Raw genomic sequence first — 22,468 nt, 5'->3', positions numbered from 1 at the left:
AGCAGGGTGACAGTATACAGCCTTGACGTACTCCTTTTCCTATTTGGAACCATTTTGTTGTTCCATGTCCAGTTCTAACTGTTGTTTCCTGTCCTGCATACAGATTTATCAGGAGGCAGGTCAGGTGGTCTGGTATTTCCATCTCTTGAAGAATTTTCCACAAATTCTTTGGCTGAGGATTAGCACCATTAAAATATTTGAGTTCCAGTACACATAAGTCATTAGGTCAGGGCACAAAGTTCACCCACTTAATAATTTCTGAATGTTACTCTTCTGGACTCTGAAGGTTAAAGCAGCAAAACAAAACAGGAATATAGGTTTCTGCTCTCATGGAGCTTATATTCTATAGAGGGTAAGGGAAAAATAGTATTTTCAGACTGCAATTTAATACTAAAGAAAATAAGCCAGCATGATGTTACACTGATCAAGGGGACATTTCAACTGTGACCTGAATGAGGCGACACTGTGAGTCATAACTAGGCAGATGGACTAGGAACACACAAATATAACATCAAGAATCATACAAGGATACATCAAGAATCATATCAAGAGACCAGGAAGCATATTTTAAGATCTGCAACTATGTCATCATTTAGGACTGCGCTTCCCAGGTGGCACTGGGCTTACGCGGTGGCTCAGATGGTAAAGAATCTTCCTGCAAAGCAGGAGACCTGGGTTTAGTCCCTGAGTCAGGAAGATCCCCTGTAGAAGAGACTGGCTACCCACGCCAGTATTCTTGCCTGGAGAATTCCATGGACAGAGGAACCTGGTGGGCTACAGTCCATGGGGTCACAAAAAGTCAGACACAATTGAGTGACTAACATTTTTTTTACTTTCCCACTGGTGGCACCAGTGGTTAACAATCTGCCTGCCAATTCAGGAGACATAAAGAGACTCCGGTTTGATCCCTGGGTCAGGAAGATACCCTGGATAAGAAAATAGCAATCTACTCCATTACTCTTGCCTGGAGAATCCCAAGGACAAAGGAGCCTGGCAGGCTGCAGTCCATAGGGTTATAAGGAGTTGGATACAACTGAAGTGACTTAGCACGCATGCACCCACATCATTAGGATAGCAGGACCTGGGATCCAGGGGAGCAAACATTAGAACTTTAAAACCTAGATCAGGAGTCTGAATAATAAATGTACAAGTTAGGAGCTATAACAGAAACTTGGTATTTTTCAAGCAATATTTGTGCCTGGCAATTACTCAATGGTGTTTATGGTGAAAGTCACGCTCAGTCATGTCCGACTCTTTGCGACCCCGTGCACTATACAGTCCATGGAATTCTCCAGATCAGAATACTGGAGTGGGTAACCTTTCCCTTCTCCAGGGGATCTTCCCAACCCAGGGATCAAACCCAGGTCTCCCATACTGCAGGCAGATTCTTTACCAGCTGAGCCACAAGGGAAGCCCAATTATTCAATACTCTTTAAATATTTATCAAAAGTAGAACTGATAGGTCACACGCATAGTAACTAAAAGCAAGAAATTTGGAACTGAGATAGAAGTGATTTATTTCCCTAGGCCTCAGTTTCCTTATCTGTAAAATAATGGTATAGTATTGCTTAATTTATTGGTTATTGTGAGGATTAAAAGATAATAACAGCTGACACAAGCTGGACTGTGCTGAACACTTAACATGAATCATCTCATTTGATTTTCATAACTCTATGAATTATTTACTATTATTATCCTTATTTTACAGATGTGAAAACTGAGACCCAGGAAGGTTAAGTAATTTTTCCAAAGTCACACAGCTAGCAAGTGGCATAGTTGGAATTTGAACCAAATACTCTTGAGTATTATTCAAATCCTCGTTAACTAAAAGTCTCTTTTAGTTATTCTGGTGATACTGCATTGCGGATTTAAGTTACATTTTCTTGATGACTAATATATTTCATATATTTATTGGCCATTTAAATATCTTCCTTAGTAAAGTATCTATTTAACTCACTTAATCCACTTAAAAAGTGAATTGGTTGACTTTTTCTAACTGATTTGTTGGGAACTCTTCATGTAGTCTAGAATGGATCTTATCTTGAATATATAAATACCCATTTATATAGTCTTTGTGGCTTGCATTTTCACTCTGATGATGTCTTTGAATTAACAGAAGTTTTTAATTTAGTCCAATTTATTCTTTTCTTCCTTTATGGCTAGAGCTTTATTTTAGAAATCCTTGCCAACCCTGAGATCATAAAGGTATTCTCTTTACATATTCTTCTAGAAGCATTAGTGTTGTGTCTCTCACATTTATGTCTATAATCCATTTGGAATTGATTTTTCTGTATAGTGTGAGGAAGAGATGAAAGTTCATTTTTTTCCCTTATGATATCTAATTGACTCAGCAAGGCTCAGATGGTAAAGAATCTGCCTGCAATGTGGAAGACCTGGGTTCCATCCCTGGGTTGGGAAGATCCTCTGGAGGAGGGCATGGCAATCATTCCAGTGTTCTTGCCTGGAGAATCCCCATGGACCGAGAAGCCTGGCAGGATACAGTCCATGGGTTCACAAAGAGTCAGACACGACTGAGCAATGACACGCAGCACAGCACATTCATTTAAAATACCATCTTTACCCATCACAATGCAGGGTCACCTCTATTGTAAATCAGATGACCACATACGGTGAATTTATCTGGGGATTCTATTCTAGTCCCCCGGCCTAGTTTTCTATCCTTATGCAACACTACATTAGTCCATGTATAATATATATTGAGAGAGTTGGACTGACTCTTTGCATTTGCGTATAAATTTTAGAATCAAGTTGTCAAATCACAAATATACACACGTACATGCACACACACACATGCACACATATACAACGTGCTGGAATTCTGTCTGAAATTGCACTGAATCTACAGATTAATTTGGAGAGAACTGATATTTTTTTTCCTTTGGTCACACTGTGAGGTTTGTGGGACCTTAATTCCCCGACCAGGGATTGATCCTGTGCTCTTGGCCGGGAAAGCACAGAGTCTTTCCTGCTGGACCACCAGGAAATTCCCAGAATTGACATCTTAATAGTATTGAGTCTTCCAATCCTTGGACATTGTATATCCTTCCAGTTATTTAGATTTTCTTTAACAACATTTTGCAGTTTTCAGAAGGTCTTGCACATCTTTCATTAGACTTATTTCTAGGTAGGTTTATTTCTAGGCATTGATGCTTTTTTCAATATTACCAAAATAGTATCATTTTAGAAATTCATTATTTGTATTTACTAATATAATGCAGGCCTTAAAATTCACTTTATTCTAACAATCTATAGATTCTTTTGGATTTTTTAAGTATAAACTATGTTGCTGGCAAATGTTTTATTTATGCATTTAATCTCATTTTCTTTCTTTCTTACAACCAATTGCATGTGTTGTAACCTGTCTTTATGTTGCCTCATATTCTTATTGACCTTGGTATTGTTTGTTTTCACGCTTTCCCTGTTTAACTATAGATTTGTTGGTAATAAAGCCTTACATTATTTATTCATCTGAAATGTCTTAATTTCACCTTCACTTTCACTTTCACCTTTCACTTTTACCTTCACTTTTGAAGGGGATTCTCACTGGATACAGAATTCTAGAAGTTATTTTCTGTAAGCATTTAAAAAATGTTCCACTGTATTCTGGGTCCCATAATTTCTGCTGAGAATTAAACTATTACTTTTACCATGGTTCCTTTGAAGATAATGTATTTTCCCTCCCTTTGGCTGATACTAATTAATCATAGTTACTATTTTAATTTTAATAAAAAATACATGATATAAAATTAACCACTTTAAAGGATTAAGTACATTCACACGAGCTTCCTTGGTGGCTCAGTGGTATAGAAACCACCTGCTAATGCAGGAGACGTGGGTTCAATCCTTGGGTCAAGAAGATCCCCTAGAGTAGGAAATGGCAACCCACTCCAGCATTCTTGCCTGGAAAATCCCATGGACAGAGGAACCTGGCAGGCTACAGTCCATGGGGTTGCAAAAGAGTTGGATACAACTTTGTGACTGAAGAACAACAACAAAATACATTCACATTGTTAAACAAACATCACCACTCTCCATCTCCAGAACTTTTTGATCATCCTAAACCAAAATTCTGCATCCATTAAACAATAAATCCCTATTCTTCCCTTTCCAAACCCCTTGGTAACCACCATTCTACTTTCTGTCTCTTAAGGATTTGACTACCCTAGGTACTTCATATAAATATAATCATAAAAATTTCTTCTGTTGCATCTGGTTTATTTGATAAAATGTCTTCAAAATTCATCCATGTTGTAACAAGTTATCAGAATTTCCTTCCTTTTTAATCTGAATAATATTCCATTTGTGTATATACCACATTGTGTTTATCCCTTCGTTTGTTGATGGACATTTGGGCTGTTTTCACCTTCGAAGCTATTGTGAATCCTGCTGCAATAACAAGGATGTACAAATAACTGCTCAAGTCTCTGCTGTCAGTTCTTTTGGGTACATACAAAGGAGAACTGATGGATCACATGGTTATTCTATAATTTTTTGAGGAACTGCCATACTGTTTTCCACAGTGACTATACCATTTTATATTTACATTAGTGAAACACAAGGGTTCCAATTTCTCCACACACTTGTTAATATCTGTTATTTTATTAATGGCCACCATGATGAATATGAGGTGGTATCTCACTGTAGTTTTGATTTGCATTTCCCTAATGATTTTGATGTTGAGAATCTTTTCATTGGCTATTCAAATATTTATTGGCTATTCAAATATCTCCTTTGAAGAAATGTCTATTCAAAGTCCTTTGCCCATTTTAAAACTATTTTTTTGTTGTTGTTGAATTACAGGGCTCTTTAAATATTATGGATGTTGATCATTTATCTGGTATCTGGCTTGCAAATATGAATATTTTCTTTCATTCTATGGGTTGCCTTTTAAACTCCGTTGACAGTGTCCTTCCATGTGCAAAGGTTTTTAATTTTGATGTTGTCTGATTCATCTTTTTTCTTTTTGCCTGTACTTTGGGTATAATATTCAAGAAATCATTGCCAAATCCAAATTCATGAAGCTTTCCTCCTATTTTTCTCCCAAGACTTTTATAAAAGTTTCAGTTCTTAGAATCATAGTCATTTTAACATATCTGTCTCCTAACTCAAAAATCTGGGTCATTTTTTAATCTGTTTCTATTTTCAATGTTCTGTCTAGGTTTGTGGTCATATAGTATTGTCTAATAGCTGGCATGGCTAATCATTTTTATTGAAAACTTGACATTGTGTATAAGAAATGATACAGTGTCTAAATGATATCTTCCTCCAGAGAGAATGTATGGAGTGGGGGAGTGCTGGTCACTTTAAACAAATCAGGGACTGAGCTCAGCAGTGGTAGCTTCGTAACATTCAGTTCTACTTCTGCTCTAGTTCCTAGGGAATAGTTCTCTAGGTATTTTGCCTGAGATGATGCTCCCAACAAATTATGATAGTCACACTTATTTTTCCTAGATCTGAGATACATTACCATTTTCCCTTGGTTCACCCTATTGTCTATGCCTTCCTGTCCTGGAATAATTTAATTAACTTTTCCAGGGTCACACAGCTATAAATAAAGGAGGTGGGGCCAAAACCAGGCAGCTTGGTTCCCAAGCCCACACTCTTAAAACTAAAGTGCTTATAATATATCAGACAGTGTGCCAGATATAGACTAAAGCTCTCACAGGCTTTAGATGCTCCCATTTAGAAAATGGCCATTGTAACTTAAATCTGTTTTTAAAAAGAAAGAGAAAAAAAATATCAAATATCTAACTTTATGGATTTTCTGTTTTAGAAAAGGAAGTATTAAAAATAAGGACCTTAGGGGGGCTTCCTGGTAGTCAAGTGGTTAAAAATCTGCCTGCCAACGCAGAGGACATGGGTTCAATCCCTAGTCCAGGAAGATTTCACATGCCATGGAGCAACTAAATCTGTGTGGCACAATTACTGAAGCCCGTGCACCTAGAGTCTATGCTCGGTAACAAGTGAAGCAACTGCAATGAGAAACCTGAAAACATAATGAAGAGTAGCCCGCACTCACTGCAACTAGAGAAAGCCCTGAGCAGTAACAAAGAGCATTAAGATATCAACATACGAAATTAGGGTGGACACAAACACATAGTTCATGGCAACGACCCACAGGATTCTGCACAGTGTTGTCCTTGGGTCCCCCTCAAGCCTAATTTCATACCATCCCACATTCATTTTTTTCACTTCTTGCCACTGTGATGTTTCTACAGTTCCTAGAAATTGCTAGATTTCTTCTGCAGAGCCTTGTGAGTATGTGCTTAGTCACTCAGTAGTGTCTGACTCTGTGTGACCCCTTGGACTGTAGCCTGCCAGGCACCTTTGTCTCTAGGCAAGAATACTGGAGTGGATTGCCATGCCCTCCTCCAGGGGATCTTCCCAACCCAGAGATCGAACCCAGGTCTCCCACATTGCAGGCAGATTCTTTACCACCAGAGCCACCAGGGAAGCCCAATATACTTGCTTTCCCCTCCAACTGAAACACTCTGCACTACAAACTTCCCTTCATCTGGTTAACTCCTTTTTACCCTTCTGCTCAAGAACCATATACTCAGAGAAATATTTATGACATCACCTCTGACCCTAGGCTAAGTAAGATCAAGTATTTTATGTTCTTAAAGAACTTTGATCATTTTTTTTTCAGAGTATTATCTCAGTTCGTAATCATGTATTCATTAGAGTGACTGTTTCATGTGTTTTTCTCATTAGACTACAGGCTCTGTAATAGTGTCCTATAGGTCCTTGAAACTCTGTTCATTTTATTTTTCAATTTTTTTTTCACTTTGTTCTTCAGATTGAACAATTTCTATTTATCTGTCAAGTTCACTGATTCTTTCCTAGTTCATTTCCATTCTGCTACTGAGTCCATTCAGTGAATGATTTATTTCAGATACTGTATTTTTTAGTTTAAAATTTTTTACTTACTTCTTTTTTAACTGTTTTTATTTTTCTGCTATTAATCTTTCCATTTATTATGACTATGCTTATCTTTACCACGTGAAACACAGCTACTTCACCATTTTTATCTGATAATTCCAACATCTGTGTCATTTTTTGCTTGGCATCTGTTGATTTTTTTTTTATCATGTTCTGGATCTTTATACATCAAGTACTCCTGGAGTATATCCTGGACATTTTGTTGCACAGATTTGGCGTCTTACTAAAATCCTCTGAGGAATACTTTACTTTTTGTTTGTTTTAGCAGGCAATCAACTTGAGTTGGTACAGATCATAAGCTCTCTCTTACTTTCTGTGGGCATGTTCCAATTTCAGTTGTTTCCAAAGCCTTTGCTATACTCTTATTAGTTTGCCACATGAAGCCACTCAGGGGTTGGGCATTCAGCCACTGTGACTTGGGCAGTGTTTTTTTGTTTGTTTGTTTTAAAAATTCTTATGTCAGTTTTTAAAGCCATTGCTATGCTGCTTTGGGCCTATCTCACCCATGCGTAGCTGGAGGTGACACAAGACATTTGGTTGGGTTCAAACACAGAATTAAGGAGCCCCATTCTCCAGCTTTCTCCTCTCCTGAATCCATACCTCCTCCCAATTCTATTTCTCTCAAGGTCTCTTTCCCTGGTTTCTCTAGTCAGAAGCTGAGGCTTTTCTCTGAGTTTTAGCTGTCCATAATTCCATAAATAGTGCCTGCCCTTGGGGAAAAGCCAAAAAACGAAAACAACTGCGATAACAATGATTCCTCACACTCACTTTGGACTATAGGGTCCATTTCCCAGATCTTCAGGCAATAAAAGTAGGTTTTCTATTATAGTTTTTGGCCTCCAGTGTGGCCCTTAAATAGCTGAATGACTGAGGCCTACCTTCAGGTTAAAGCCACAAGAGCAAGAGAAACTGACCTTCATAGTGTTGACTCTCCTTCCCAATCTACCTGCTTCTATTTACTTTCTGAGTCCTCAGGTAGTTGCTCTTTGCATTTCGTTCAGTTTTGGGTCGTGAGCAGTGAAAAAGAGGTTGTAGTGGACTTACTCCATCTTGAATGGAACTGGAAGCCTCCGTACTTCAGGATAGTAGGGACCATATGGGTTTTTTTACCCTTGATCTTCACAATACTTGATAAATGGAAGGCACTCAATAAATATTTGTGGAATGAACTGAGAATAAAAATATACCAGATACTGAAAATACAACAAAAACATTCTGCATGGTTAACAGGAAGGACATCTTTGAAAGAAAAGTAAGAGATTCTAACATCAAGCATAAGCATTTCAAATACATTAAGAAAAAATAAAGATCCTTAAAGACTAAGAATAAGATCCTTAAAGACTATGCTGTAAAGATAGATAAGAAGTTAACAGTACAACTTAGAAAAAGATTCTGCTCCTACAGAACAAAAACTTAAAAGATTGGAACTTTTGAAGAACTAAGACTCTGCCTAGGATAGATTTTTGGCATAACTTTAATGGGGCAAGTTGAAGGGGAAAAACCAAATATGTGAGGAATGTAGGGATCAGAAGCTGACTGGGCAGAACACATGGGCCTTAGATCTCACCCCATTTTCCCTTCCCCCCTTCTTAATATTGTGCCTGTCTGCTTTCTTCTTTGCTCTAGATAGCTCCTTATCTCTTTTCCTTTGGACTTCTCACTTTCCCTGGACACACCTTTTTTTCTGACACTTTAAAAAATGCCTATTTCCTTAAGATGAATTTTGTAATTTAAAATGCAGATAAATTAATGATTTTTACCTTTCTCTTAACAGTTGGTTTTTTGGGGAGTTGAAATTTCTTGATAGAAAAACTCCTATTAACAGTTCTGTGCAACTATCTGAAATAAACTTGACATAAGCAAAAGCCTTGTTGTTTAATTTAGAAGTAACTGTGGTAATCCAAGTGTCTGATGGTTACAGTGAATGTCTTCTATTAGGAGTGAAACCAGGCAGGACCCTGCAGGGCCTTTGCAGGCACAAACCACCCAGCACCATGTCCTCCACTCCTTGATTGTAGAAAAGCTTTCACCTCCTAGGCCTTCAGCAAGTTCCAAAGAGCATACTTAATCACAAAAGTGAGAAAATACAGAAACAGAGGAAAACAGTCAAGCAAGATAAAGTAATAATAGTTTAGCCGTAAAACAAAGTAAAAGACCCTTAGTTCTTCCTCAAAGGCTACAGATAATATTCTGAGCCATATCCTTGAGTTGTTCTACAGATACTAAACCCACTCCAGGATTGGAGAAATGGCAACCCACTCCAGAATTCTTGCCTGGGAAATCCCATGGACAGAGGAGCTTGGTGGGCTACAGTCCATAAGGTTGCAAAGATTCGGACATGACTTAGCAACTAAACCATCACCACCAAAACCACTACCAGGTGAAAGAAGTTAACAGCATGCTGCCCACAAGTTCACAGACCCAGACTGACTGCAGCAAGACTGATGATGCCGACTCCCAAAGCACCACCCTGTTACCTCACCACCGACCAATCAGAAGGATGTACATAAGATGACTACGTACCATTGACCATTACCTCACCATGCCTTTAAAAACCCTTCCCTGAAAGCCATCAAGGGGTTTGGGTCTCTTGAGCATTAGATGCCTGTTCTCCTTGCTTGGTGCCTTGCAATAAACTGTACTTTCTTTCAGCACAATGCTGTGTCAGTAGATTGGCTTTACTACATATCATGTGAACAGACCCAAGCTTGGTTCGATGACAGGAGTAGTGTCATTGTATATCTGGAATAGAGTGCTCTGTGTACCTGGATAGCTGGCATAATGCAAGGAATTAGGAATTTGAAATCAGAAATATGCTACTTGTGTGACCTTGGGTAAATAACAATCTTCTGTCATCTTTTAATGGGTATAGTACTATATATATACTTTTCTTACTTTGTGCTCACAGCTAGAGAAAGCAGAATCAAATTTGGGAACAATTATCCAAATTTAGGATAAAGAATCTGCCTGCAATGCAGGAGACACAGGTTCAATCCCTGGGTTGAGAGTATCCCCTGGAGAAGTAAATGGCAACCCACTTCAGTATTCTTGCCTGGGAAATCCCATGGGCAGAGGAGTCTGGTGGGCTGTGGTCCATGTGGTCAGAGTTGGACATGACTGAGCAACTAAACCACATCCAAATTTAAGTTTACTGGACATCATGCTTTTTGTAAACTAAAAGATGACTTTGTTGTAATTTTATTCCAGTATATTTATAATCACCTCAGTAGTCAAAAAAAGGTATGCTTTATTGAAGTAAGTTTCTTAAAATCCCTTTTGGAATGAGGTACAGTATAAATACATACACACTACATATCTTGCTATTGGGGGATAAAGTGAGGTTTTTTTTTTTTTTTTTTTTTTTTTTTTTTAGTGAGATGTTTTTACAGCTCATAGCAAAAGTATGGTTATTCAATTGATAATTTTTATTAGAAGTATATACTATCATCATATTACTAAGCTTTGCTTTTAAAGTTGTGGAAAATTTTGATTGATTTAGAAGTTCTGTTTTCACCTGTTTTTATTACAATGTCTCTTTGTTCATATAAATAATGGACACAGCTTGTACTATAAAAGCTTGTACTATAAAAGAGCTGGGCAATCTAAGTTCTCTGCTTTAAATCTGTTATGGAGTAAATCTGTTTTATTTATTTTAATCTGTTAAATTGGAGTAAATTTCCTCGTACTTCACCTTCCTATACTTCAATTCCAAACCTATACAATGGGGGTAAGGTGGAAGGGTGTTAGATAATCTAATGCCTTTATCAGTTTTAAGTCTATGCTTCTATTCCCTTGGGCTTCCCTGATGACTCAGAGGGTAAAGCATCTGCCTGCAATGCAGAAGACCTGGGTTTGATCCCTGGGCTGGGAAGATCCCCTGGAGGAGGAAATGGCAACCCACTCCAGTATTCTTGCCTGGGGAATTCCATGGATGGAGGAGTCTGGTAGGCTACACTCCACTGGATGGCAGAGAGTCGGACACAACTGAGTGACTTCACTTTCACTTTTCTTTCACTTTCTATTCCCTTATGGACCTACTGCAAAACAAACAGTGTGAGAAAATACCAATACATGCTGCTTGGGAACTTCACATCTTATATAAACATCATGTGTGTATACACACACACACACACACACACACACACACACACACGTCTTCTGTCACTTAATAGAAACAACTTCTTGTCTTTCTCTTGGTGTGTGTTCCTGTAGTGTATAATGTACTTTGGGTTTATTCTTCTGGAGCAATGTTGACAATAGTGACATCTAGCGACTATACATATTATTTAGCAAAAGTTTATGGCCAAGTCTCCTGCATTGCAGGCAGATTCTTTATCATCTGAGCCACCAGGAAAGACACTTCTAAATGTGGGTGATTTATTTTGTGACTTAGCTAAACACCTGAAACCATTTCTCATCTCTTGTCCCTACAGATTTAAGAAACATCAATTAAATTTGACAGGTGCACTAACTGGACACATAACATTTGAAGAAAATTTCTTCAAAAAATCATAATGTATACAGAGTTATACATTAACTATTTTAAGAGAGATTTGAACTTTTTTCCTTCCTTTGAGAGTGGCAGTACAAGAGTTGAGTTCAGATGTGTTTCAATATGTAGTGCATGCCCTTAGCTACTAAGCATTAGTTCAGTCACTGAGTCGTGTCCGACTCCTTGCAACCCCATGAATCGCAGCACGCCAGGCCTCTCTGTCCATCACCAACTTCCGGAGTTTACCCAAATTCATGTCCATCGAGTCAGTGATGCCATCCAACCATCTCATCCTCTGTTGTCCCCTCCTCCTCCTGTCCCCAGTCCTTCCAGCATTAGGGTCTTTTCCAATGAGTCAACTTTTCACATGAGGTGGCCAAAGTACTGGAGTTTCAGCTTCAGCATCAGTCCTTCCAACCAACACCCAGGACTGATCTCCTTTAGGATGGACTGGTTGGATCTCCTTGCAGTCCAAGGGACTCTCAAGAGTCTTCTCCAACACCACAGTTCAAAAGCATCAATTCTTTGGCGCTCAGCTTTCTTCACAGTCCAACTCTCACATCCATACATGACTACTGGAAAAACCATAGCCTTGACTAGACAGACCTCTGTTGGCAAAGTAATGTCTCTGCTTTTGAATATGCTCTCTAGGTTGTCATAGCTTTCTTTCCAAGGAGTAAGCCTCTTTTAATTTCATGGCTGCAGTCACCATCTGCAGTGATTTTGGAGCCCCCAAAAATAAAGTCTGACACTGTTTCCACTGTTTCCCCATCTATTTGCCATGAAGTGGTGGGACCGGATGCCATGATCTTAGTTTTCTGAATGTTGAGCTTTAAGCCAATTTTTTTCACTCTCCTCTTTCACTTTCATCAAGAGGCTTTTTAGTTCCTCTTCACTTTCTGCCATAAGGGCGGTGTCATCTGCATATCTGAGGTTATTGATATTTCTCCCGGCAATCTTCATTCCACTTTGTGCTTCTTCCAGGCCAGCGTTCCTCATGATGTACTCTGAATAGAAGTTAAATAAGCAGGGTGACAATATACAGCCTTGACGAACTCCTTTTCCTATTTGGAACCAGTCTGTTGTTCCATGTCCAGTTATAACTGTTGCTTCCTGATCTGCATACAGGTTTCTTAAGAGGCAGGTCAGGTGGTCTGGTATTCCCATCTCTTTCAGAATTTTCCACACTTTATTGTGATCCACACAAAGGCTTTGGCATAGTCAATAAAGCAGAAATAGATGTTTTTCTGGAAATCTTGCTTTTTCGATGATCCAGTGGATGTTGGCAATTTGATCTCTGGTTCCTCTGCCTTTTCTAAAACCAACTTGAACATCTGGAAGTTCATGGTTCACACATTACTGACACATATATTTGTTAAATGAACATTAGATAAAGTATATATGTCAATGTCTGGGTTCATATGCATGCCTTTAGAATCTTTGGAACTATTGCTGCCTTTCAGACAGAAGCCTTTTTGAGTTTACATCAAGATCATCAAGTGAAAACAAGTAACAGTATAATTCTTTCTGAACAAATGAATTTAAAAGTTATATTTAAGCTGTGGTACATATACACAATGGAGTATTTACTCAGCCATTAAAATGAATACATTTGAATCAGTTCTAATGAGGTGGATGAAACTGGAGCCAATTATACAGAGTGAAGTAAGCCAGAAAGAAAAACACCAATACAGTATACTAACACATATATATGGAATTTAGAAAGATGGTAACGATAACCCTGTATGCAAGACAGCAAAAGAGACACAGATGTATAGAACAGTCTTTTGGACTCCGTGGAGGCGGGGGATGATTTGGGAGAATGGCATTGAAACATGTATAATATCATATAAGAAACGAATCGCCAGTCCAGGTTTGATGCAGGATACAGGATGCTTGGGGCTGGTGCACTGGCATGACCCAGAGGGATGGTATGCAGAGGGAGGTGGGAGGCGGGTTCAGGATTGGGAACATGTGTACACCTGTGGCAGATTCATGTTGATGTATGGCCAAACCAATACAATATTGTAAAGTAATTAGCCTCTAATTAAAATAAATAAATAAAAAAAATAAAAGTTATATTTATTGAGGCTACCTTTTATAAAGAGCAATCAATCTAGATCAGTTTTTTTTAAGGTAATGACTAGCTAGCATTACTGTTTAATAAGGACAATACAAATCTGAACAATACTACTCCAATTCAAATGGACTCTGCCACTATTAAAATTTCTATGGATATTCAGTTCTCATTAATCAGATATTATCATGAATTTTTATTCTTTTAAGGTGCCCAGATGTTGTCTCCACAATAAAATGGTAAGGTATTCCAGGATTCAGAGTATGTTTTATATTCTTGTCTTTTTCTTAGTACCAAACACAATGGTTTTTCTCACCTACAGTATAAAGTTACTAACAACTTACTCAGAATCCAAGGTTTTTCACAACATGGCATCAAACCATCTTGTCCGCTTTCTCTGTAGCTATTTTGACACTATATTTAAGGCAAACTGTTAACTGCTGTTCTATGTTTTATTTGTTTACTTTTATTTGCTTGGAATACCTTCCTATTGCATCTCTTTTTTTGCAAATTATATCTGTTGCTTAAGGGTTATTTCAAGAAAAGCTTCCTGCAAGGTACACCCAAAACTGGAAGTCATCTCTTTTGAACTCTCACATCATTTGGTCACTTCTCTACCCTCCCTCTCTCTCTCTAGTTGTTTATCCTTGGGCTTCTTTACAAGCTTCTTTCTTTCTGTCTATCCCTTAAATGTGGAAGTTCCTTGGGATTTTGCCTTATGCCCTTTTTTCTTATCACTCTATTTTTTAAAATTTACTTTACTCCCAATGGCTCCAATTATGACCAGTAAGCTGATGAGTCTGGGCTAGAGAAGCCCTCCTGAGATTCTATCTGGCATATTTACCAAAATATTGAATATCTCTACTTGACCACCTTTATAAGTATCTTAAGCTCAGTCTATGCACAACTGAACCCAAGACCTTTCCCCACCAAATCTATTCCTTCTTCAGAAAATTTACTATCTCAGAGTAAAGCTACCATCTACCTAGTTGCTCAAGTTACAATCTGAGGAGTCATTCCTTCTCCCCACTTCTCCTTTTCTGCCAACATTCAGTGAGTTACTAAATCATAACACAAGCTCCTAAATATTTAAAAAAATTTTCCACTTTTCTCCATGTAAATTGCCACTACCACAGTCCAGGCCATAAGCACCTTTCTCCCTAAACACCATAATGGCCTTTCCAATGGTTTTCCCCATTTTTCTAGCCTTGGTCCTCCCTACTGTAATTTTCATAATGCAGACTAATCTTCTAAAATGTAGAGTGACCTGCTTAATATTCTTGAATAGCTTCCCATAGAAGAAAAACATCCAGACTCCTCAAACTCAGCTTACACAGCCCTCTGTTATAACAGCTAACTTTGTCCTTGTGTATCTTATTCTTTACTTGGCATTCTAAACTTCAACTGTACTAAACTGTAGTTCTTCACTGTGGTCATGCTTTACATCTTCAAGACTTTATCAATTTTATATGTTGTCTCCTCACTCCACACCCTGGCTTTTGGCCCAGCTAATTCTACATAGTTTAAGAAGTTATTCTTGTAGAAGCTCCCTTCAGTCTACATTCTTATGGTAGGATCCACCCCAGTATGATAACTGCATGTTTGATTACCATCCCTTTTTCACTTAATAAATATTGAGAGTACACTAAGTAACTGGCACTGTATTCTTCCTTATATAGAATTTAGTCAGTATAGGGTATTGTGGCGGAGAAGGAAATGGCAACCCACTCCAGTGTTCTTGCCTGGAGAATCCCATGGGAAGAGGAGCTTGGTGGGCTGCTGTCTATGGGGTTGCACAGAGTCGGACACGACTGAGGCGACTTAGCAGCAGCAGCAGCAGGGTATTGTGGAAGCACATATGATATATGGTAGTGGTAGTTTAGTTGTTAAGTCGTGTCTGACTCTTGTGACCCCATGGACTATAGCATGCCAGGCTCCTCTGTCTATGGGATTCTCCAGGCAAGAATACTGGAGTGGGCTGTCATTTTCTTCTCCATGTACGATACATGGGATCCAAGAAATGCTTCTCAGAGACTCGCATTTTCACCTGTTTTCTCGGTAGACTGAATCAGTGCCGATTTCATAATCATTTCTGAGTTCTTTGAATTACCTAACATAATAAATGGTGGATAAATATCTAATCCCATTAACTGTTGGATTTTAAACACGTACAAAATGTTTTCACATTGTATGAGGACTCCAGGCAACCATGACTTTCTACTTAGCAGTTTTTCTACTTAGTTTTTCTACTTAGTTTTCTACTTAGTTTTTCTACTTAGAGTTTTTCTTTGCTATCACTTTGGATATATTGGAGTGTAAAAAGTGTAAAAGCAAACTGCTACCGTGAAAGATATGGGACTTATTATCAGAATACCATGGTTAATAATTTTGCTACTTTCTGAGTATGTGTCCTTTGTCAAGATCCTTAACCTCTCTAAGCCTCAGTTTTCTTATCTGAAAAAGGTAGTTATAAATTCAAATGAGATGAGAAAATCAAAGTATAACACAAAATGTAAAGGAGTATCCAGATGATATTATTATTATTGTTATTAGAAGGACCACAGATCAGGTCTTCCTGTTACTGGCCATCTCAGCTCTATAAACAGGAGTTCCAAATCTCCTCCTTCATCTTCCCTTTAGCACCTAAAATGTTGGCTTTTGTACTTTAATAAACACATATGCATGGGAATGTTTTAAAAAACAAAGATAAATACTGTATGATTTCACTTATAAGTGGAATCTAAAACAAACTAATGAATATAACAAAAAAGAAACAGACAGACATAGAGAACAAACTAGTGGTTACCAGTGGTGAGAGGGAAGAGGGAGGGGAATATAGGGGTAGCAGATTAAGAGGTACAAACTACTATGTATAAAACAAACAAGCTGCAATGATATATTGTACAGCACAGGGAATACAGGCAATGTATTATAATAGCTATAAATGGAGTACAACTTTTAAAAATTGTGACTCACTATGTTGTACACCCGAAGCTTATATAATATCATATATCAACTATATCTCTCTAAAATAAAAGTCACATAACAAGTATTGACAATGATTTGGAGAAATAGGATCCTCCTCTACTGCTGGTGATAATGTTAAATGATACAGCCACTTTGGAAAACAATCTGGCAGTTCCTGAAATGATTTAACATAGTTACCAGATGACCTAGCAATTTTACTCTTAGGTATATTCTCAAGAAAACATATGTCCACACAGAAATCTATAAACAAATATTTATATCAGCATTATTAATAATAGCCAAAAGGCAGATCAACCCAAATATTCATCAGCAGATGAATGGATAAGCAAAATGTGGTACACCTACACAACGGAATATTATCCAGCCATTTAAAATACATGCTATGATAAACCTTGAAAACATAATACTAAATGAAAAAAGCCAATCACAAAAGATTACATATTATCCATTTATGTGAAAGTATATAATAGGGAAATCTATAGAGACAGAAAGTAGATTAGTAGTTGGGTAGGGTTAGGAACGGAGAAGGCAATGGCACCCCACTCCAGTACTCTTGCCTGGAAAATCCCATGGATGGAGGAGCCTGGTGGGCTGCAGTCCATGGGGTCGCTAAGAGTCGGGCACGACTGAGCGACTTCACTTTCATGCATTGGAGAAGGAAATGGCAAACCACTCCAGTGTTCTTGCCTGGAGAATCCCAGGGACGGGGAAGCCTGGTGGGCTGCCGTCTATGGGGTCGCACAGAGTCGGACACGACTGAAGTGACTTAGCAGCAGCAGCAGCAGCAGGGTTAGGAATGGGGAGGACACAAAGTTTTTAGCAATAAGGCATGGGGTTTCTTTTTAAGGTGATGAAAATGTTCCAAAACCATAATGATAGTTATTCATATATGTGAATATACCAAAAGCACTGAAATGTATACTTTAAATAAACAAATAGTTTATGAATAGTATGATATATGAATGATAATAAATTTGATTTAAAACAAAAACAAAACACACACACAGATAAACAAGCCAAAACATTTAACAAGTAAATATTAAAGGGACAAAAGAGTTAGAAATACCAGTCATTGAAAGTCTAGAATTTAGACATATGGAACAAAAAATATCAGGCCACAATTTTTGAGAAAATGTTAACTGGAAGTGTAGGTGGCACAAAACAGTAACAATTTGAATCATTTCTCTCAGTAAAATAGTACCACGTTATGCTAAGGCAGGATATGTGGGTTCAAGGACTAGGTTAGCCACTAACTTATCTACCGACACCCAAGTGCTGCCCACCCACCACTCTGATCTTTCAGTTTCTTGATCTCCTTGGCTCCTATGATCCTTTTCCCACCCTATCTTAGCTACACACTCACAAGGCCACAAACATCAAATGGCCACTCAATTCTGCCCAGCTATGCTACTATGCTTCTCTAGTATTGCTACAGATTGAATATTTGTATCTCCTCAAAATCCATATGTAGAAATCCTAACCCCCAATGTGATGGTGGTATTAGGAGCTGGGCCTTTGGGAGGTGATTAGTTCATGAGGGCAGCACACACATGAATGTGATTAATGCTCTTATAAAAGAGACCCAGAGAGCTCCCTTGCCTTTTTCAGACACATACGAACCAAGAATTGAGCCCTCACCAGACACTGAATCTGCTGGCACCTTGATCTTGGACCTCTCAGCATCTAGAACCGTGAGAAAAAAATTCTGTTTGTAAGACAACCAGACTGTATTTTTTGTTGTTGTTACAGCAGCCTGAATGAACTAAGACAAGTATGATAGCTTCTGTGTTCAAAATGACTATTTTTATATTTTCTCTTCACCTCTTAAAACTTTCACCCAAATGTTCCTTCTCCTACGAACTTCAGGCAGAAACTCATCTTCTGATCACTGAATCCACCCCTGTATCTGCATCTCTACCTATACTCGCTGCCTTTCTTCTAGTTACTATGTTTTATGTTCATGTTCCTAGGTCGACATTTCTACATATTCCCTGCACTCAATTCCCTCTCACTTTCTCAGAGACACCACTTTTAAGAGATACATTTTCTCTTGTACAATATTTTCTCCCTCTACACTGGATCACTCCCATTAGGTTAAAAACATACTTAAGCATCCCCATGTTTAAGAATTCTACTTCCACCCCATATATGCCATTTCTCAGTTCTTCATAGTGAAATATCTTGAGATATCCACAGAGCTACGTCCATTTCTTCACATCACACATACTTTTATTGTGCTTATCAAAACTCAGCAGTGATTTATTTTACATTACCTCTCAGCATGTGTCAGTACCATTAGCCATGCTTTGTCATCTTGGCTTCTTAAGTCACCACATGCTTCGGGTTTTCTTCCTATCTCACTGCTTACTCCACCTCCTTTGCTTACTTCTTCTCCTCTGTTTTACCTCTAATCACTGGAATGCTCTCTATGAACACACTTTCCCTAGGCAGTTTTATCTATTAATACATGCTGATGTCTCTCAACTTTGTATCTTTGGTCCCATATACAGAACTCAAAACTCAGAACTTTAGATTTTTAATAAGCAGATCAAATGTAAGGTGAGCAAAATAAAAATACTCCCCCTATACACATTTTCTTCCCAAGTTTTTACTATTTGGTAAATGGAAAAGTGTTAGTTGCTCAGTCGTGTCTGGTATTGGGCAGGAGTTAAAACAAGAGAGTCAACTGACAAAACCAGCGGTATAAATTCAGTACTCACAGAAGGTAGTAAATATGAATATCCATTTCATAGGCACAGTGACCAAAACGTCTGGGGCTTGAATTCTTTACGTGTGAGAGTAACGTGTTAATTTCCCATACTTCTGTTGCACAAATAACAATACTATTTATTCTTATGGAAAATTATTTAGTGGGGTCTGACCTTTCTCGGTGCGACCCAAGCCAATCTTTCCTCTCCATCATCCCATCTGATCTTTTATAGACTACAGGACACACACAGAGAGGCGTCGGGGGCCAGGTGCAGGCCTCTCACAAGGACTCCTACACGATACGCCTGACACATGGTACCTGTGCAACAACAGCCTTCTATCCTTCAAAAGCACTGATCTGAAGGGCTTGTCCAAGGCGATCAAAGCCGAAAGAAAGAGGCGGGGTGAGGGGCGCGGGAGGAGGGAGGTGAGCCTTCCAGTATCAGCAACCAATCCTGGAGCACACCTCCAATCACAGGAGCTTGAGAACGTTCATTTGCAGATATTCACCGTCTGTACGAGAGTCTGCGCCTAATAAACTTAATTTTTCTGTCAGTCTTGACTGACAAACCTCTTCTTTCTTATCTGCGAGTACTCTGTAAAATGAGAGAAAGAAATGCAAGAGGAACAGAGAGAATAAAGAGAGACACGTGGGGTGAGGGAGCAAAGAAACGAGTCAGAGAGACGAGAGAAGAAACAAACTTCTGTGGCTGTTTCCTAAGAGCCCGGCAAAGGAGCAGACGTAAGCTCCTTAGAGCGAAGGGGACGGGAAGGCGTTCCTGGGCGCCACCGGAGGGGAAAGACCGCGAGAAACGAGGGAATAGTGCCGAAAGGGAGGGTAAAGACAAATGGGCTGTACCTACAATCTCGACAGCAGCTCCCGCTGCCCAGGGAGCGACGCGGGAGCACAGCAACCGCCGCCGGGCCCACGCGCAGCCCTGAGGCAAACGCTGCAGGTCGCCAGAGCATGGGCGGGGCTAATGCGAGGGGGCGGGGCTGCCGACTGCGGGCCGAACTGACGTATTTAATTGGCGTCACGGTCGCCCCATCCTTCGGAGCCGGAGGTTTCTGGGGTCCTCTGGAACCGCCTGCTGTGTTTTCAGTTTATTCTACCCGTTCCACGTCTCTTCAGAGTATTGACTTATTGTGTCCGGAGAGGGAGTTGACCTCAGAGGGCTGATGAGCCAGAAAGCAACGCCAGGGGATGCATGTGCCGGAAGTACCTTGTCAAAACTTTAGACGGTGTTTCCCTTTACGTCAATTTTAGTACGGCCTTAAAAGGAGCAGTTTCTGGGGTTAGGACTGCGCTCAAAGTTCAGCACTGCCACTTTGTAGCTTTGGGACCACAGGGAAATATATAATCTCTCTGAGCTTTGGGGTTTTCTTCTCTATAAAGGATGTGGTGGTGTTGTGAGAATAAATTGATGCGTGGCAAGTGTCTGAAACAGAGCTTAATACAAAGTAAACATTCAATATCCTATTATCAGTGTAAAACCTTTGCTTTGTCTCCCCGCCCCGCCCCACCCCACCATGAAATCTTATGTGGAAACCTTCATATGAAACAAATAGAAGCAGAACTGCTCTTGAAGATGGGCCCAGAAAGTTTGGGTTCTCAGTGCCAAAGGTGGTCTTAAAGTTCCCTCTCTGAGGTCCCCAAGCTTCCTACAACATAGACAAAGACAAATTACAGAAAGTCCAAACTTCATAGAAAGACAAACTCACCTTTCCTATTTTTCTCTCTCTTTGATACTCTAAACGACTTTTTCTCCTGCACACACACACAAATTCCTTTTTGCCTCCATGTTTTTTCTTAAGTCATTCGGTTTATGGGGAGTGTTCCTTTACCCCTTTTCTTATTTATCATTTAAGATTTTATTCAAATCACAACTCTTTCTTGGATGACTAAGAAATTCTTGTATTGTAACCCTTTCCTACCTTCAGCATGGTATAAGTAGCTCATTTTCTGTTTTCTGAAAGTCAGAAAATAAGGACTGAAAGTCATTTTCTTCCTTGTTTTATAAGAGTAGACAGGGTCTTTTGTGATTTATAGGGTTAAGGAAAGGCTTTGTTCTCATGGTAGGAAAGGAAAAAGCAAGGAGACTCCCAAGGTTACTGGGATGAAGACCAAATGGTAAAGCTGGGAAGAAAGATCTTTGAGAGGAGCCTGCTTGCCTCCAAGACACTGCTCTAAGCCTCAGGTGCCATGGACTGCTGGAGTTCAAGTGCTTTAGGGTTTACTGAAGGAAAATGGGAGGCATATCAACAAATAGAGTTTTGAAATTCTCACCAGGTCAGAGGATTCAGGCTATATTTAATTTTAGTCAACTAAAACACGTGATATCACTTGCTCCCAAAATGGTAGGAAGCAGTTCCCATCTGTTACACAAAACTACATAGATTATTCATATAGAAATATATTCTGAAAAGTTTCAAAAGTAATGTCCTTCATTTACTTAAAGACAATATAATAAAAATTTAATAATAATCACTTAAAAATGCCTAAAGAAACATCTGAAGCCTTTTTGGTAAGAAAAAAAAATCAAGGATAAGTTAAAAATAATTAAATTGGTTATATTTGCAACAATGTCATTAAAAGCAAAACAAAAAACAAAAAACCTTTTGAGGAACAAAGAGAACCTTAATCATGATAGCAGTATTCCCTAAGTTTGATATGAAAGTAGTTTCAAAAATATCTTCTATATAAATAGTTCTGTACTTCTGAAAGCACTTCAATAAAAATAGAAATTTGGCCAATGACCAGTTTGGTATGATTTAAGCGCCAACTTTCTTTTCCAGTCTTACTTCTCACTACTTCTCTTTATCAACCTTAAGTGTCAGTCATTTATTGTACCCCTGGCTTTACTGTTTTCACACTTCACTAATATACCAACCCTCTACCTAGCTGTTCCTTTCTTTGCCTTACTCCCTAATATCAACTCATCAATCCAAATCATGTCCACTCTTCTAGATCCAGTTCACGTATCACCTTTAAGAAGTTTTCCTCACTGAGAACAGTTTTGAATCGTTCATTTGGATTACAGCTATTTGTACACATCTTTCTTCTTGAAAGCTTTCTGAAGGCAAGTATTAGAGTCAGTCTCCCACTAGAATTCAAGTTCCATCTTGAATATATTCTTCATCACTGTGTTCCCCAGGACCTAGCAAAACTGGCACACAGTAGGAAAGTTACAAGTGTATTTTGAGTGAATGAATGAATGGATTTTAGAACATAAACTCCA

The 22,468-nt window shown here is 38.8% G+C and overlaps 1 protein-coding gene across 8 annotated transcripts in view; it reads right to left on the bottom strand.

Annotated features, from left to right (window-relative positions):
• The window catches only part of LOC102402637 (sodium/hydrogen exchanger 9B1), a 73,031-nt gene extending 52,593 nt beyond the window's left edge, over positions 1-20,438 (bottom strand). For 2 of the 8 annotated variants that reach the window (XM_025290363.2, XM_025290366.2), the window contains exons 1-2: positions 20,093-20,235; positions 19,549-19,825 (exon numbers count right to left, since the gene is read on the bottom strand). Coding sequence is in view for 2 of the 8 variants with exons in the window: in XM_006047325.3 (XP_006047387.2) it covers positions 20,089-20,198 (110 nt within the window). In the remaining 6 variants the exon portion in view is untranslated. Of the gene's footprint in view, positions 1-18,158; positions 19,826-20,088 lie in introns of all 8 variants that reach the window. The other 6 variants (XM_044946159.1, XM_044946158.1, XM_006047325.3 and 3 more) reach the window with 6 other exon arrangements.
• Positions 20,439-22,468: the final 2,030 nt, after the last annotated feature.

The sequence above is a fragment of the Bubalus bubalis genome, chromosome 7 (assembly GCF_019923935.1).
Source record: "Bubalus bubalis isolate 160015118507 breed Murrah chromosome 7, NDDB_SH_1, whole genome shotgun sequence".
Taxonomy (NCBI): Eukaryota; Metazoa; Chordata; class Mammalia; order Artiodactyla; family Bovidae; genus Bubalus; species Bubalus bubalis.
Note: the sequence above shows the minus strand (reverse complement) of the source record. Positions and strands in the feature narration are given on the sequence as shown.